The 19,229-nt window shown below is 44.9% G+C and overlaps 1 protein-coding gene across 2 annotated transcripts; it reads right to left on the bottom strand.

The window, feature by feature from the left end:
- Window positions 1-1,366: 1,366 nt before the first annotated feature.
- Window positions 1,367-5,448, bottom strand: LOC123112885 (receptor-like protein kinase FERONIA). 2 transcript variants are annotated; one of them, XM_044533982.1, is made up of 2 exons: window positions 5,269-5,448; window positions 1,367-4,468 (listed from the first exon to the last, which is right to left on the bottom strand). In XM_044533982.1, exon 2 carries the CDS (start codon window positions 4,372-4,374, stop codon window positions 1,642-1,644), a length of 2,733 nt encoding a protein of 910 aa, XP_044389917.1. In that variant the 5' UTR covers window positions 4,375-4,468; window positions 5,269-5,448; the 3' UTR covers window positions 1,367-1,641. The 2 variants fall into 2 exon arrangements, with proteins under 2 accessions (XP_044389917.1, XP_044389918.1); XM_044533983.1 differs by lacking the exon at window positions 5,269-5,448 and adding an exon at window positions 4,948-5,246.
- Window positions 5,449-19,229: the final 13,781 nt, after the last annotated feature.

The following is a 19,229-nucleotide window of genomic DNA, read 5'->3' as shown; positions in this document are numbered from 1 at the left end:
CTATCTGTGAGGATGTGTATGTAACCATGTCTCAACGTACTATGTATGTAATTTGCGGGAAATTTTATTTGTACAAATCTATACGCGCAAGATGAAGGGAAGAACGTATGGTTTCGCTGATTAAAACCGTGGATTACAACATGCCAATCAGAAAAAATAAATAGGAATAATTACATTTATTGGTAATAGATAAAAAACAAAAAAAAAACTTCATATATCTACCATTCTCTCTACTTGCGTTTAACTACACCGACATAAGGAAGCTCCACCGAACCTAAGTAGAGTTTCCCATTCTCTCTCTCCATTATTTCGGTCGGCCTCACGCCCTTTGGCCCCCCATCTCCTCGACTATCTTCCCGTTAGCACCGATCCTCACAACGAGAAGATGGCTATCACGACCAATAGGCAACTCATTCTTCTCATGGTGCAACGCCACCCAATAACCTCCTTTCCTGTCGGGCCTCACGTTATCCGGGTAGCCCGGTGAGCCAACAAAAGGTTCAGATGTGCATGTGTTGATCGCTTTGATCCAGTGCCTTAGCAGCTTGCACGGCCCAGTCGGTGCGACCACAAGGTCAAGGGAGCGCGACGCCATTTGGGTATGTCATCCCGGCTTGGAGCATGGTGACGTCCGACGTCCATGGGTCGTACATCATGAGGCGGCCCGTCGAATCCCCTGTCTTGGTGAGTGGTGACCATCTCATGCTGCGACCTCTTGTACTGCATCGAGCTGTCGGTGAAATAGACTTGGCCGGTAACTTGATCAAAGTCAACCCTGTTGGTGAAGCGCAGAGGCACACCATCAACCCGGTCAACGTCCTGCCAGAGGAGCCAAAGCAGCAGCACCACCATTCTCTCCTTTTCGGAAGAAAGAAAGACATGACACTGTGTCCACAAAAAAAAAACAATATCAGTTATGTAGTGATGAGCCTGAAAGCTGATCATCGTCGACAGCCTCCCCTTAAATCATACACCACATGCATTGCAGCGTAAGTTGCAAATGTGATCACGAGGCCATCCACGCTTTGCCAGCATGGGTAACTCCCTAATTGAATACGGTAAGCTATAGAGGAGGCACTGTAAAAGTGTAAATACCATCGGAAGTCCATTTCCAGGTGATGAAACATCGTTACTCACGGCCTCAAGGAATTTTTTCAACTGGGCACAAATTTTATTTGAAAATATCGATACACAGCTGCCCATAAGAAAGAAATTCTAGCAACCAAACAAGCTCTATATACTACAGGAAAGACGAAATCCTAGGAATGAAATCCAACAAAATCATTTTGAGTTACAGGCCCTCACCAATGTAGAGTAGTTCAGAACACAGAGAGGCATTTTTCTTTCGGTCACAGACAGAACGACATGAAAAGCGGATATCTTGCTTCCATTCACAAAATTCAGATAAGAACCGCAGCTCCAGTGCCTCGGCGACATCTATACAGTTACAATGACGTTGATGTCCGGTACATACAATACATACGAAGTCCTAATAAGTGACTCCGTACCTGAATTATCATAAGGTGTGTATCATCATACTATAAGCACTCTAATTACTACAGTAATTACTAGCACCTGCAACACGAATGTGGACCAAGAATGTTGTCCAAGAATCTGCAGAGGTACTGTCACAGTCCAACTTCACCTGCCATCCGGATGCATGATCTGCGAGAAAACGGCGCTCGGCGTCAGCCCGTCCGAGTCCACGCTCGCGATGCTCCGTCCCGTCATGCTCATCGTGGTCGTGGTCGTCGTGGTGGTGCTTGCGTCCGTCGACGGCTCGTCCGACTGCAGTCTGGTCATGACGAGAGGCGACGCGCCCGACGACGACAGTGTCCCCTCAGTGAGGCTGCCGGTGTCCTCCTCGCTCTCCTGCAGCTGGAGCGCGAACTCGAGGTTCCAGAGGACGTCGCCCATGGACGGCCGGTCGACGCTGCGGTCGGCCACGCATTTCTCCGCGGTGTCCGTGAACTTGAGGAAGCACTGGGGCGCGATCTTCCCCTGGAGCACCGGGTCCATGACCTGGCCGAGCACGCCTTGCTTCTGGCAGCGCAGCGCCCAGTCGGCGAGGCTGATCTGCTCCTTGGGCAGCGAGGGGCTCAGCGCGGGGCGCGCGCAGAGCACCTCGAACAGCACGACGCCGAAGGAGTAGACGTCGGACTTCTCCGAGAGCTGCTGCCGCCGGAAGTACTCCGGGTCGAGGTACCCGAAGCTGCCCTTGACGACGGTGCTGACGTGGGTGGCGTCCATGTTGGGCCCCGTCTTGGACAGCCCGAAGTCGGAGACCTTGGCGACCCACTTGTCGTCCAGCAGGATGTTGGTGGTCTTGACGTCGCGGTGGATGATGGTGTGCTTCACGCCGGTGTGCAGGTAGTAGAGGCCCCGGGCGGCGCCGATGCAGATCTCGAGCCGCTTCTTCCACGACAGCGGCGGGTTCTTGGTGTTGTAGAGGTGCTCCCGGAGCGTGCCGTGGGCCATGTAGTCGTACACCAGGATCATCTCGCTCTTGTCCTCGCAGTAGCCGATGAGGGACACCAGGTGGCGGTGCCGGAGCTTGGACAGCATCTCGATCTCCGTCTGGAACTCGTGGACGCCCTGCTCGGACATCGGGTTGCACCGCTTGATCGCCACCTTGGTGCCACTGTCGATCTCCCCGAGGTACACGTTCCCGAACCCACCTTTGCCGAGCAGGAAGGCCTGGTCGAAATTCTTGGTGGCGGTCTGAAGCTCGGCGAAAGTGAAGTGGCGGCAGAGGTTGGATGGCAGCGTCGACCCGGTTGTGGCCGTGTTTCCCGACATAGCTGACCGTGATCCGCTATACTCGGTGAGAGGAGTCCAGTGACCATCTTCAGATTTACCACCAGGATCCTTGGATATCTTCTTCTTGTTCTTCTTGTTCTTTCGTTTGCAGATGATGCAAACGCCAAAACATGTGACCAGCAGCACTGCGAAACCACCAACAGCTCCACCTATGATAGCCGCGACAGATTTCATTTTGCCAGACGCCGCGCCGGGACTGGCATCAGTTGGCTTTTGTGGAAGTGGAGGATTGAGCCCAGAAAGATTGTTCGGTGATCCGTAATTCTGTAGCTTGAAGATCTCAAGACCATTCAGTATTGCATCAAAATACTCTGGTTTACTTGAAAGATCAGGGTGAAGTGCAATCCACATGTCCACCTGACCAGAACCAACAGCCATGATAACATAGTCTGTGTATGCTGTTCTACCGATTCCTCCGCTCCAGACGATGACATCCATTTGCTCCTGCGCTGTCTGATTGTTGATGTAGATGAAGAAGGACCGCTGATTCTGCTTTGTAATAGGATACTGAATCTCACAGAAATGGAACCTTAGGAGGTAACTGAACCCCGCATCAACGGGTAAAATCCATGTAAGGTTGTAGTTGAGGTTGATCTGTGCAGTTGGCCCCATCGACCGAGCTGTACCATAGACATCAACTGGCGCCGTGTAATTCGGCACGTTGGATGTATAGGTGATGGTCAAATTATCATCTTTGGAGAAGGTCACCCCAGAGCCACCAAATATGTAGGGGGCATCATTGGCCCATGAGCGGTAGAAGCCCGAGTCACCTTTCGGGGAAATGGCTTGGCCCCCGACATTGAGCCGGTACATAGTCTGGACGGCCATGCCAGCGTCGAATGAGAATGGGGCTGTGTTATCACCGACATATCTTGTGTCAGGTGCTGTGAAGATGTCAGGAGTGGGCACAATCTCAATGCCGTTCACAAATGCGTAAGAACCATTGCGATGTGCTGATGGGGCAAAGGTGAGGTCCAAGGAGGATCCTGAAGAAACATTCACCGAGAACTCGCGCACAAGGAAGGCAGAAGTGATCGCCTGAGCTGTTTGCGAAGCACTGAAATCATTTAAGAGGACAAGATTCCGTGTCGTGACACTGAAGAAGGCATCTGAGACGGCATAGTTTGCATAAGCAACCGGATAGAAGTAGAGGCGTAAGAACATGCGGCCTGGGTTGACAGAGAAGGAATAGGTGTAGTTTGAAGTGAAGATGCGTGCAGTCATAAAAGGGACCGTGGAGGGGAGTGAAGGGTCTTGGTTTGGAGCAGTGGTTGCAACTCCTTTCAATAATGGCGCGAACTTGGAGCCGGTGTCCCCGACCCAAGTACGACCACTATCATCAGCTTCTTGGGTCGATGCTCCGCAATTTACGAGGATGAGGCCAGTGGAGTTGTTATCAGCCGCCATGGCGAGTGATAAGAGAGCTAACAGTGTGAGGCATGTGAGGGTAACTGGTAGGGCTGGGAAAGCCATTTTGGATTTTGCGGTGGTTGGTGTACCAGAATCAAAGAATTGGGGACTCCATCGGATCAACTTGCTACAGGATGTTTGCATAATGCAAGAACATTGTGATTTTCTTCATCGGTTTTGAGGTAAAAAAAATTCAGACTGTTGTTCAGTGAAGAAGGCACACCTAGAAAGTCACAACCTGCAAAAAAGAAGTTGATAATTCAGTAAACTTGAAAAACAGATAATCGATGTGAGGGAGAACATCAACGTGTATGAGTAAAAGAACACTAGTAGAACTTGCAAGCAAATTGAAGTTGCTGATATAACCAAAAAATGGAAACTGTTGGAGAAGAGATTAATATGAATACGCTGCTCAATAATTCAGCTTTTGTGTATTTTTAATTTCTTTCAAATAAGAAAACAACTTTCAGATATTTAGCTATCATGAGGGCAGATGCAGCAGCATGTTACTAGTATAACACTGCATAAACGCAGAGCAAGTTTAAGAAAACAACACATCAGGGAAAAGGTAGCTATATTTCTTTATAGAGGGAGTACATGGCATTTGTGAATGAAAACTTGAACAGATCACACCAAGAAGAGAAAATAAAACATAGAGCAACAGTCCTGAATGAGGGATGATTCTACATCTAGAAAAGAAACCGGTGGACAACTGACCTTCTATTTTTCTGAAATGGTATTTCCCCTAAAAAAAGACGGCCTGCTGTTGTTGCTAAGGCTGTAGCTCACATATACTCTTTTCTTTTGAAACCAGACCACCAAAACAAGAAAGAGTACCCAAATGACCGCCAGCCAGACTAAATCACCCGGCCGGCGGATCGTCGAAGAAAGAGGTAAACAAACCCTTTGATTTGCCGAATTTGGCGCCAAAACTACGTCTACTGGAACCCGTCAAGCACAGTAATGGAGCTTTGTCCGAATCAAAGGAGCTCGAAAAGGACGAACGAGGAGGTGGAGGAGGAGGAGGCATGGGGTTACCTGAGCAGGAATGAAGGCTGAGCTCGCTCGTGTGGGAACTGGGAGGAGAGATCGGAGCCGCGGGGGAGGTGAAGAAGGCCCCGGCGGTGGCGGCGGTTCACGCCGCGTTTGGTGGGCAAAAGTGGCGAGAAATGGAGCACGCGCTGGCTCAGTGCTTTCTTTTCGGGGGGATTGTTCGCGTGGTACTCGGGTACGTTAGCACTAAATATTGTACTCTACTACTGCTGGGGTTTTACATACAAGTACCTCTACTCCTGCAAATTCTATTCAGCGGTTCTTTAAATTTTCATTTTTGTGGAAAGCGGTTCTTTAAATTTGAAACATCAAAATCGCTACTGTCAAAGCATCTACGGTCGGGCGTCTCAAGCCGGCCTCAAACGCCCAGGTGGCTGACCGGTCACTGACCGATCAGAAAAACCAACCCACCCGAACGCCTTAAACCGACGCCAAACGTCCAGACTGTCTAGCGCCCCGGATATGGGGTGGCCTGGGCGTGCCGGACCCACTATCGACCCCACTATGTCCCCACAAAAAACCCCAATTTTGAAAACCCTTACTCACTTCATTCCGCTCTCGCTTAGTCTCTTCTTTTCCCCTCCTCCGATTTCTTCCGATCCAATCCGATGACTCCAGTGAGCATGTCGACCTCCGATAGCCGCTCCAACTCCGACGTCAACGTCTACGAGGAACTCACCCTCCGAATTGCGCTGGAGCGGTCCAAGGTGGACAGGGGGGGACAATTCCGGTCTGCTCCGTCCTCTTCCTCAGCTCCCGATGCTCGTCGACGCAGCGCCGACCCGTCTCGTCCGTCGTGCAGCTCCGAACGCCCCGCTCTAAATCTCCTTCAGGTACGCCGCCCACCACCACCACCATTTGCTCCGGATGTGGTACACGGGCGCTACTGGGTCCTCGTGCCCGCGTCGACGCCGGCGCGCATGAGGACGCCCGAGTCAGAGGCATGAGCAGCCCGTCGCGAGCAACAGCGACCGAGGAAGAGGGCGCCGGCAGGGGAGGCGCTGATCGTACGCCGGGCACGCGAGCGCGTAGGTAGATCCCGAGGCCGCACTCCTAACCCCAGCCCCCCGCCGCTCTCTCACGACGACGAAGACGGATGCGCGGCTCCTCCGCCGCTAGAATGCCAAGGCGCTCTAACTCATCATCTAGCTATCGGAGCGCGAGGCAGACAAGGAGACGACGGCCAAGGCGAAGGCGGCCTGCCATGCGAAGGAGCAGGACCACCTGCTCTGCAGGCTATCGGGCCAAAGGTGCAACTCCGACTTCGACCTGATGGATGGCTCCACCTACAGTTCCAACGACGACGCACCACTGCACGCCGACGCGTACAAGGAGGAGGGCGCAACTACGCCCAGTGATCGCAATGGGAAGGGGCCGACGAGGAAATGGTGATTTCCTCCGCCCTTCCCCATTTTGTCTATGTTTTATTTATGTTTTAAGTAGTTTGTAGTATGGATTTGAACTGTCCGCCGATGAACTATAGTCCTCAAGTCCGGCGAAGCAATGATGATTCGGCATTTTGATCATGTTTATACGTAGCGTTGCATGGGTTTGATGTTTTGGATATGAGAGACACGACTGTGGGAGAAAACATATCTGGTGTGACCATACCCGCGTTTGAGGGGCCATATTTGCTGTCCGCAGCTGTAGATACTCTTATTGGTCTAATTGAATGATGATCAAGGTACACTCCGTTTCTCTCCTAACTGTATGATGCCCAACCCTATTTTTGCAGGTTCTATCCAATAATTTCATGTTGCACACTATGAGTGCATGGGAGCAAATTCCCTCATGACGAAACTAGTGACTATTACCTCCGCCCTGGTACTAGTTCTATTTTGGGTCATACTCCCTCCGTCCGTAAATAAATGTACATCTAGCCTTTGTCGTAAGTTAAAGTTTTAAAACATGACATAGGAAAAAGTACCAGCATTTATGGCACTAAATTAGTATCACTAAATTTATTTTGAAATGTAGTTTCATAATATGCCAATTTGATGTCATATATGTTACTACTCTTTCCTATAAAGTTGGTCAAAATTTTAAATTTTTGACTTAGACCAAAAGGTAGAGGTACACTTATTCGCGGACGGAGGGATTATGTTGATCATGATCTTAACTAATACTACCTTCATTTCGAAATATAAAATGTTGGAGTAGTAAAATATAAGTTATACATAGCAAAAATAATATCAGTGAAAACTTCATTTAAATACCAATCTGACAATATAATTTCTAGTAGCATGCATCATTATTTGTTATTTAAATATGTGGTCAAATTTTGACCCCAAATACGATAGGGAGTAATAAACCCAAACAGAGGTAGTGGTTGTTAGTTCTGAGCCATTCCCTCTCCGGTGAGGGGTGTTTTTGTTGAGTTACCTGTAGCAGGGCCTCGCCATCTTGTACAACGTTCGACATTTGCACCCCACGACTATGTAACTCTTTCCCTTTCTTTTCGGGATCAGCCGTTTAATTGAAACTTTGTCACATGGACAACATGGCATACTAAAAATCCACCGACTTGGACAATAAGGAATAAACATTTCAGAAGTTATTTCAGCGGGGTCATATTAGCACGGTGCATATTAATCACGATACTCTAGCCCCAGTCATAAATCAGTGAACTTGGAACATGTATCAGCCCTTCTGGTGAACCTTCTCCTCTCCCAACCCTAGCAAGAGCTAATCTTGGGTGCACCATGTCGTAACTTCCCCGTTGTCGGTAGGTCACCACCTCCCCTCCTCCGGTGGCCTTGAGCACGAATAAGACCCGACCTACCAGATGGAGATGCAGTTTCCCTGGCGATTTCAGGTAGGCGTTTGTTGTCCATTGCTTTGACCCTTCCGACGGTGGTGTACAATAAAGTCATCTTCGACAATGTGTCATTGAGGTGGTAGTGGCATCTGGGTGGTGAATAATTCCTTCTCGAGCCTTCCCGTCATGATGGTGTTGTTTGTGGTAACATGGTTGTTTCGTGGGTATATATATCCCTTTTGCTTACTCTAGACGCGAGGTTATGTTTAACACGTTTTGTCATGGCGGGGCGTCTTCCCTTCACGACTGGGTCCTCGAGCCTCATCTTCATCACCTCGGTGCTCCTTTTGGTGCCTGCGTGAGGTACACAAGACTTTTTTGAGGTTGGGCTCTTGGATCTATGACTCTTTCGTTTGAATGACTTCTTCTCCGGTGCTATGATCTGGCAAGACCGTGGCATTTGATGACTTCATGTCCATAATCAACAATGTTTGGGGGGCATATGGTATTGGAGTGACTTGCGCAACAGGAAGAAGACGGCCGACCCTAATGAACTTTAACGGATAACGGACGAAATGGCGAGCTATTTAAGAAATGTGATTTCTTATTGTTTCGATGATTCTCAATGGAAGATCGTGGTGTTTTTCTTTTTTACCAATTTCTTTTGCAAATAAAAGAAAATTCCGTTCGTGGGATGAAGTCGTAGTTTCTGGAAAGCATAGGGTTGTTTTACGCCATGGAGCCTCCCAAAGTGGAGCAGCCTGTGGCCAGTCAACCGGTCAACAGAAAGCGACGGCCAGGAATTATTGCGGGCCTGCCCGCCATGCTATTACTCATTATCCAGGTTCCTTCCGGATTGGCAGTCGGAAGCAGCTTGGGCGTGGTTCAATGGCGAGTCGCGGTCGAGCTCCCGTGTGGAGCATGCAACCCATGGAAAAGACCGGCAGACTTAGTAAACTACTCGTCATTAAACGTGAGACGCCGAGGGGGGCTAGAGGTAGACCTCAGCCGGTCAATGGCTGGCTGGACCCCAGATAGATAGGTGCGGCACGGTGCTGTAGCTCTCGCCGTTGGCCCCTGTTTTGGCACCAAGGACACGTCGCGCGCGAGGTCTTCGGTGGACTCAGTCAACGGAGGAACGGGTGTGTGGAATTGCAGTACAATACTCCTAATTTATTAGTCCTCTTTGTATTTAATATTAAATTTTAATTTTAAATTTAACTAACAGAATATTAATGCATGTTACAAAAAATAATGTAATTAAAAAACTACTCCCTCCGTTTCTAAATATAAGTCTTTTTAGACATTTCAAATGGACTACAACATATGGATGTATGTAGACATATTTTAGAGTACTAGAACAATGCCCGTGCATTGCAACGGGATATAAATATTCTAGTACGTTAGCTTGTGGTTTACCTGCTCATAATATGCGACTGTGGAAATAACTGTTCATCAAATTATGTTTGTGATTTACCTTATATTTTAATCAGAAATAATTTGCCTGCCTATAGTATGCGGTTGTGTAAATAAATGTTTATCAAATTGTGCCGATGATTTGTTTTATATTTTGATCAGAAGTTTGGTAAGTAAATTAAAGTAAAATTGATTTCGAAGGTAAGTAAATTAAAGTAATTGATTATTATACAGGAAAGGTTGGACGAAGGGAGGTGGAAAGAAAGGTGAAACGGGAACCTTATTTTATTTTTAAGTAGTAGAGATAAATTCATTCATTTTGCTTCGTATGTAGTCACCAGTTGAAATCTGTAAAAAGACTTACATTTATGAACGGAGGGAGTATATTCAAATGCGAATCCAACTATATAATTTTTTATAACATGCATTAATATTTTATCAGTTAAATCTTTAGTTAAAATTTGGCATAAATACAAAGAGGACTTATAAACCAGGATGAAGGTAGTACTAATACTAGTAGTAGTGAAGATCCTGGCGGCGAATCCTGGTTTAAGTCCTCTTTGTTTCATCTTGGTTCGGTCACGAGGTAGCTGGAGAGCTCGATGGGTACAAATAATCCAAGGGCGTGTCTAGCTCTCATCTAGACACGAGACTTAACTATGTTTCATCTTGATTTTTTGTAGAGGTTCATGTTGATTTTTTTCTTTGATTAATCAAATGATACAATAGTCAGACGAGACTTCGTTAATTCTCATCTAGATGAAAATTAGCAAATCTTATAATTGAATTACCCAGGCCGTGTATGGATGTCTTATTCGCAAACACACTTGGCACCACATCCCCATTCTATTCCAAGAAATAACCTTCCACGGTGTCCGCTGTCGAAATGCGCAGTCCCTCGGCATTCGTCCGAAATTGTTTTCAAGCCACGAGCTTTCTCAAACTTGAGCTATCACACTTGGCAGTCTCGGGCTACGATCGACTTTTGGTTGGATAAAATCGAGATTTATTTGTGTTCAAGAGACAAAAAGCAGCAAACTTATTATCTACCATGGTTGTTTAAAAGTTAGTGGTTGTAGTCCATTTTATTACTTGGATCTTTGTTCCTTCTGCGGAACAACCGGGAGGGCTTTTGGTAGGACTATATATTGATTTCTATGATGCCGGTAGTCCTTTTCATGTCAGTTGGAAAATGCAGGCCGATATTGTCTGTACCCGCAAATCAAGACGAAAAGAATTCCACGGCTCAGAAGGACTTTTAAACCCTTGCTCGATCAAAAAAAGAAAAGTCAATTTTCAATCAACTAATGGATGCCATCAGCCCACTTCCTATCAAACAATAACTACTATGAAATAGGTGCGTTTCATATTACAGTTTCGTTAGAGCATCCACATACCTCTAATTCGACCCTTCAAACGCCCGCAGACGCGCCCGGTCAGTGAACGGGCGTGTCCGTTTTGAGCCCTTATTTATTCATCTGTGCAGTCACAATCCTCATTTTCTTCCTTGTATGTCCGGTCACTTGCACGTGATTGATGAAGATGAAGAAAGAGAAAGAAAATAATGACTAAAGAAAGAGAAAGAGTGGTTCGGGTGGGGCCGCGTCCTATATGGCGGATTGACCGGGCGCGCCCGGGCATGTTTGCGAGCCCTCATATCCTCTCCATATTTGAGATGGATATGAGGGTTCGTGGACAACCCGAACATATAGAGAAGATATGAGGGGTCCAGTTGGATCACTTTTTTCCTTCTCTCTCTTATCCGGTCACTGACTGGGCGCGTTCGCGGTCATATGAGAGATGGTTTGAGGGATCCGGCTGTAGATGCTCTTAAAGGAAAAAAATTCCCAGGAGAAATATAGTCAATGTATATGGTGCCCTTCATAATAAAGATAAGGAATTATTTCTTGTAGAATTGCTGTAATTTTTTTCAAATGCAGTACAAACACATACACTCATACATATGCACTATACTTGCACCTCAGACGTAGGCTGTAGGAACGAAGTATGTCTACCAGAGGGGGTGGGGGTGAATGGGAGTTCTAAATTTTCTTCGGAAAACTTAAATCTCTCAGAAACCAGCAGCGGAATAAATGAGATATAGACTATGATGAACTACTAGAGAGAACCGAAGAGAAACTAAGGCATGCATCGAAGTAAATCACACGAATGAAAACGCATCGAAAGTAAACATGAGTGACAGAGTGATGACCCACAAGTATAGGGGATCTATCGTAGTCCTTTCGATAAGTAAGAGTGTCGAACCAAACGAGGAGCAAAAGGAAATGACAAGCGGTTTTCAGTAAGGTATTCTCTGCAAGCACTGAAATTATAGGTAACAAATAGTTTTGTGATAAGATAATTTGTAACAGGTAACAAACAATGAAAATAAATAAAGTACAGCAAGGTGGCCCAATCCTTTTTGTAGCAAAGGACAAGCCTGGAGAAATTCTTATAATGAGAAAAGCGCTTCCGAGGACACATGGGAATTATCGTCAAGCTAGTTTTCATCACGCTCATATGATTCGCGTTCGGTACTTTGATAATTTGTTATGTGGGTGGACCGGTGCTTGGGTACTGCCCTTTCTTGAACAAGCATCCCACTTATGATTAACCCCTATTGCAAGTATCCGCAACCACAAAAGAAGTATTAAGGTAAACCTAACCATACCATGAAACTAGTGGATCCAAATCATCCCCTTACGAAGCAACGCATAAACTAGGTTTAAGCTTCTGTCATTCTAACAACCCATCATCTACTTATTACCTTCCAATGCCTTCCTCTAGGCCCAAATAATGGTGAAGTGTCATGTAGTCGACATTCACATAACACCACTAGAGGAGAGACAACATACATATCATCAAAATATCGAACGAATACCAAATTCACATGACTACTAATAGCAAGACTTCACCCATGTCCTCAGGAACATACGTATCTACTCACAAAGCATATTCATGTTCATGATCAGAGGAGTATTAATATGCATTAAGGATCTTAACATATGATCTTCCACCAAATAAACCAATTAGCATCAACTACAAGGAGTAATCAACACTACTAGCAACCCACAGGTACCAATTTGTGGTTTTGATACAAGATTGGATACAAGAGATGAACTAGGGTTTGAGAGGAGATGGTGCTGGTGAATATGTTGATGGAGATTGACCCCCTCCCGATGAGAGGATCGTTGGTGATGACGATGATGATGATTTCCCCCTCCTGGAGGGAAGTTTCCCAGCAGAACAGCTCCGCCGGAGCCCTAGATTGGTTCCGCCAAGGTTCCGCCTCGTGGCGGCGGAGTTTCGTCCCGAAAGCTTGCTTATGATTTTTTCCAGGGTAAGAGACTTCATATAGCAGAAGATGGGCACCGGATGGCCACCAGGGGGCCCACGAGGCAGGGGGACGCGCCCAATAAGGGTGGGCGCGCCCCCCACCCTCGTGGCCAGGGTGTGGGCTCCCTCTGGTACTTCTTTCGCTCAATAATTCTTATTAATTCCAAAAATGACTTTCGTGGAGTTTCAGGACTTTTGGAGCTGTGCAGAATAGGTTTCTAATATTTGCTCCTTTTCCAGCCAGAATCCCAACTGCCGGCATTCTCCCTCTTCATGATAAACCTTGTAAAATAAGAGAGAATAGCCATAAGTATTGTGACATAACGTGTAATAACAGCCCATAAATGCAATAAATATTGATATAAAAGCATGATGCAAAATGGACGTATCAACTCCCCCAAGCTTAGACCTTGCTTGTTCTCAAGCGGAAGCCGATATCGAAAAATATGTCCACATGTTTAGAGATAGAGGTGTCGATAAAAATAAAATATGGACATGAGGGCATCATGATCATTCTTATAACAGCAACATATATAGATTTTGTCATATGATTTCTTATGCTCAAGTAACAATCTATTCACAATGTCAAGTATGGTTCAGAAACTTCATTGAGAACTAACAAACTATAATCTTAGTCATCGAAGCAACTGCAATTTATCATAACATCGGAAAGAGTCAAGAATAGAGATTTTCAGCAAGTCCACATACTCAACTATCATTTAGTCTTTCACAATTGCTGACACTCACGCAATACTTATGGTTCTGGAGCTTTAATCGGACACAGAGAAAGATAGGGGCTTATAGTGTTGCCTCCCAACGTCTTACCTCAAGGGTAATGTCAACAATGATAGTTCATGCTAACTTACATCCAATTGGATATATGTACCAGGATCTTTCCAACACGAGGTGTTTGCCAAAGGATAAAATGAAAAAGGGAAAGGTGAAGATCACCTTGACTCTTGCATAATGTAAAAGACATAAAGTAAAAGATAGACCCTTCGCAGAGGGGAGTAGAGGTTGTGATGTGCTTTTAGGGTTGGATGCACAAAATCTTAATGCAAAAGAACGTCACTTTATATTGCCACTTGTGATATGAACCTTTATTATGCAGTCCGTCGCTTTTATTACTTTCATATGACACGATCGTATAAAGCTTATTTTCTCCGCACTAATAAGTCATACATATTTAGAGAGCTTTTTATTGCTTGCAACATGACAACTTACTTGAAGGATCTTACTCAATCTATAGGTAGGTATGGTGGACTCTCATGGCAAAAACTGAGTTTAAGGATATGTGGAAGCACAAGTAGTATCTATACTTGGTGCAAGGAATTTGGCTAGCATGAGGGGGAAAGGCAAGCTCAACATGTTGGACGATCCATGACAATATACTTTAACTAAGATGTGAGAAAACATAACCCATTATGTTGTCTTCCTTGTCCAACATCAACTCTTCAGCATGTCATACTTAATGAGTGCTCACAATCATAAAAGATGTCCAAGATAGTATATTTATATGTGAAAACCTCTCTTTATTTATTACTTCCTATTAATTGCAACGATGACCAAAACTATGTTTGCCAACACTCAACAACTTTTAAGCCTCATACTCTTTATATGTGAAGTCATTACTATCCATAAGATCAATATGAACTCTTTTATTTCTTTTTATTCTTTCTATTTTCTCAAGATCATAGCAAGATAGCAAAGCCCTTGACTCAACACTAATCTTTATTATATAGCTCACGGACTCGATTACATAGAGGGACCACAAAGCAAAACTCAAAACTAATTCATACCAAAACTTTATTCTACTAGATCAAGATATAACTAAAAGGATCGAACTAGGAAAAATGGTAAAGATAGGAGTGTGATGGTGATACGATACAGGGGCACCTCCCCCAAGCTTGGAAGTTGCCAAGGGGAGTTCCCATACCCATGTGATTATGTCCTTGGAGGTGGTGAAGAAGGAGTTGTTGATGATGTCGGCTTGTCGTCCGTCTTCCAAGGCATAGGCTCACCATCATAGAAGGATGATCGAGTCTCCGGGATCCTCAAATCTGCAGCCAAACTCATCCTTTTGAATCCAAAATCTGCAGTTAATGTATATGGTGCCCTTCATAATAAAGATAAGGAATTATTTCTTGTAGAATTATTGTAGTTTTTTTAAAATGCAGTACAAACACATACACTCATATATATGCACTATACTTGCACCTAAGACGCAGGCTGTAGGAACAAAGTATGTCTACCAGAGGGGGTGGGGGTGAATGGGAGTTCTAAATTTTCTTTAGAAAACTTAAATCTCTCAGAAACCAGCAGCGGAATAAATGAGATATAGACTATGATGAACTACTAGAGAGAACTGAAGAGAAACTAAGGCATGCATCGAAGTAAATCACACGAATGGAAACTCATCGAATGTAAACATGAGTGACAGAGTGATGACCCACAAGTATAGGGGATCTATCATAGTCATTTCGATAAGTAAAAGTCTCGAACCCAACGAGGAGCAGAAGGAAATGACAAGCGGTTTTTAGTAAGGTATTCTCTGCAAGCACTGAAATTATAGGTAACAGATAGTTTTGTGTTAAGATAATTTGTAACGGGTAACAAGCAATGAAAGTAAATAAAGTGCAGCAAGGTGGCCCAAACCTTTTTGTAGCAAAGTACAAGCCTGGACAAATTCTTATAATGAGAAAAGCGCTCCCGAGGACACATGGGAATTATCGTCAAGCTAGTTTTCATCACGCTCATATGATTCACGTTCGGTACTTTGATAATTTGATATGTGGGTGGACCGGTGCTTGGGTACTGCCCTTTCTTGGACAAGCATCCCACTTATGATTAACCCCTATTGCAAGTATCCGCAACCACAAAAGAAGTATTAAGGTAAACCTAACCATAGCATGAAACTAGTGGATCCAAATCATCCCCTTACGAAGCAACGCATAAACTAGGGTTTAAGCTTCTGTCACTCTAGAAACCCATCATCTACTTATTACTTCCCAATGCCTTCCTCTAGGCCCAAATAATGGTGAAGTGTCATGTAGTCGACGTTCACATAACACCACTAGAGGAGAGACAACATACATCTCATCAAAATATCGAACGAATACCAAATTCACATGACTACTAATAGCAAGACTTCACCCATGTCCTCAGGAACAAACATAACTACTCACAAAGCATATTCATGTTCATGATCAGAGGAGTATTAATATGCATTAAGGATCTGAACATATGATCTTCCACCAAATAAACCAATTAGCATCAACTACAAGGAGTAATCAACACTACTAGCAACCCGCAGGTACCAATTTGTGGTTTTGATACAAGATTGGATACAAGAGATGAACTAGGGTTTGAGAGGAGATGGTGCTGGTGAAGATGTTGATGGAGATTGACCCCTCCTGATGAGAGGATCGTTGGTGATGACGATGATGATGATTTCCCCCTCGCGGAGGGAAGTTTCCCCAGCAGAATAGCTCTGCCGGAGCCCTAGATTGGTTCCGCGAAGGTTCCGCCTCGTGGCGGTGGAGTTTCATCCCGAAAGCTTGCTTATGATTTTTTCCAGGGTAAGAGGCTTCATATAGCAGAAGATGGGCTTGTCATCCGTCTTCCAAGGCATAGGCTCACCATCATAGAAGGATGATCGAGTCTCCAGGATCCTCAAATCTGCAGCTAAACTCATCCTTTTGAATCTATATTCATACTCACAGTTTTGGTTTTGCAGGTCATCGATCTGGGCTTGGAGGTGCTCGATTTTCTCATGAAGATTAAAGATGGTCTCCCTAATGTTCTTGGCGTCCAACTTGTGGTTGTTGGTGAACTCCGCAATCATCATTTGGTTGGCGTTAAGTCCACACTCCACCATCCCTTGGCACTTGAAAACTTGTTGTTCCATAGCTTCATTCTCCACGCTTCCGGTATGCCTTGGTCCCTCCACATCGCGGATGTGCAGCACCCCCTCCCGCATATCAATGGTTCGAGGGTGTTGCAGCACCTCCGCGAGATAGGGGTTGATAACCCTCTCGAAAATCATGTCCTTGGGAGCGCTTGGAGACGTCATGGTGCTCTAGATCTGTCAGAAAAACAGCTCGAAACAAAAACAAAAGATTTTCGCGTGATACGGTGGTGAAAACCTTTGGGAGATTATATAATGAATTTTTACCGACCAAGAGAAGTATTGTGCAAGAAAATGGAGTCCAGAAGGCACACAAGGTGCCGACGAGGCAGGGGGCGCGCCCAGTAAGGGTGGGCACGCCCTCCACCCTCGTGGAGGCCTCGTGTCCTTCCCGGACTACTTCGTATTTTCCTAAATTCTTCAATATTCCAAAACAGAGAAAAATTGCCATTAGAACTGTTTTGGAGTCGGTTTACTTACCGTACCACATACCTATTCCTTTTTGGAGTCTGAAATGTTTTGGAAAGTGTCTCTTATGTATTCCTCTGGGGTTACGGTTTCAACAATATTAGTTTCAACATTTATAGGATTACCTGAGATATAATGTTTAATTCTTTGACCATGCACCACCTTCAGATTGTGCCTTCGGAGTTGTTGATTTTTATGGCACTAAAATGATAGACTTCCTTGATAACGTAAGGACCTTCCCATTTAGAGAGAAGTTTTCCTGCAAAAAATCTTAAACGAGAGTTGAATAGCAACATATAATCACCTACGTTAAACTCACGCCTTTGTATCCTTTTGTCATGCCATCTTTTGACTTTTTCTTTAAATAACTTGGCATTTTCATAGGCCTGTGTTCTCCATTCATCAAGTGAGCTAATGTCAAATAACAACTTCTCACCAGCAAGTTTGAAATCATAATTGAGCTCTTTAATAGCCCAATATGCCTTATGTTCAAGTTCGAGAGGTAAGTGGCATGCTTTTCCATAAACCATCTTATACATAGACATACCCATAGGATTTTTATATGCAGTTCTATAAGCCCATAATGCATCATCAAGTTTCTTGGACCAATTCTTTCTAGATCTATTAACAGTCTTTTGCAAAATTAATTTGAGTTCTCTATTACTCAACTCTACTCGACCACTAGACTGCAGGTGATAAGAAGATGCAATTCTATGATTAACATCATACTTAGCAAGCATTTTACGAAACGCACCATGAATAAAATGTGAACCACCATCAGTCATTAAATATCTAATGACTCCAAACCTCGGAAAAATAACTTCTTTAAGCATCTTAATAGAGGTGTTATGATCAGCACTACTAGTTGGAATAGCTTCTACCCACTTAGTAACGTAATCAACAACAACTAAAATATGTGCATATCCATTAGAGGTAGGAAAAGGTCCCATATAGTCAAAGCCCCAAACATCAAACGATTCAATAACAAGAGAATAATTCATAGGCATTTCTTGACGTCTACTAAAATTACCAATTGTTTGACATTCATCACAAGACAAGACAAACTTACGGGCATCTTTGAAGAGAGTAGGCCAATAAAAACCGGATTGCAATACTGATACGTCTTCGTCGTATCTATAATTTTTGATTGTTCCATGCCAATATTATTCAACTTTTATATACTTTTGGCAACTTTTTATACTATTTTTTGGGACTAACATATTGATCCAGTGCCTAGTGCCAGTTCCTGTCTGTTGCATGTTTTTTGTTTTGCAGAAACCCAATATCAAACGGAGTCCAAACGGGATAAAAACGGACGGAGATTTTTTGGAATATTTATGATTTTTGGGAAGTGAAATCAACATGAAACGGTGTCCGGGGTGGCCACGAGACAGGGGGCGCACCCTCCCCCCTGGGCGCGGCCTGGGCTCTGATGGGCCACTCGTAAGGTGGTTGACACTCTTCTTTTGGTGCAAGAAAGCTAATTTTATGAGAAAGATCTGGGTGAAAAATTCACCCCAATCGGAGTTACGGATCTCCAGATATAAAGGAAACGAAAAAAACGCAGAAACAGAGAGATAGATCCAATCTCGGAGGGGCTCTCGCCCCTCCCACGCCATGGGAGCCAAGGACCAGAGGGGAAACCCTTCTCCCATCTAGGGAGAAGGTTAAGGAAGAAGAAGAAGAAGGGGGTCTCTCTCCCCCTTGCTTCCGGTGGCGCCGGAACGCCGCCGGGGGCCATCATCATCACCACGATCCTCACCAACACCTCTGCCATCTTCACCAACATCTCCATCACCTTCCCCCTTCTATATACAGCAGTCCACTCTCCCGCAACCCGCTGTACCCTCTACTTGAACATGGTTCTTTATGCTTCATATTATTTTCCAATGATGTGTTGCCATCCTATGATGTTTGAGTAGATTTTCATTGTCCTACCGGTGATTGATGAATTGCTATGATTGGTTTGAGTTGCATGTTTTATTATTGGTGCTGTCCTATTGTGCCCTCCGTGTCGTGCAAGCATGAGGGATTCCCGCTGTTGGGTGTTGCAATGTGTTT

This window comes from Triticum aestivum, chromosome 5B (genome assembly GCF_018294505.1).
Source record: "Triticum aestivum cultivar Chinese Spring chromosome 5B, IWGSC CS RefSeq v2.1, whole genome shotgun sequence".
NCBI lineage: Eukaryota > Viridiplantae > Streptophyta > Magnoliopsida > Poales > Poaceae > Triticum > Triticum aestivum.
The sequence above is the reverse complement of the archived record's forward strand: the minus strand, read 5'-3'. Positions and strand labels throughout refer to the sequence as shown.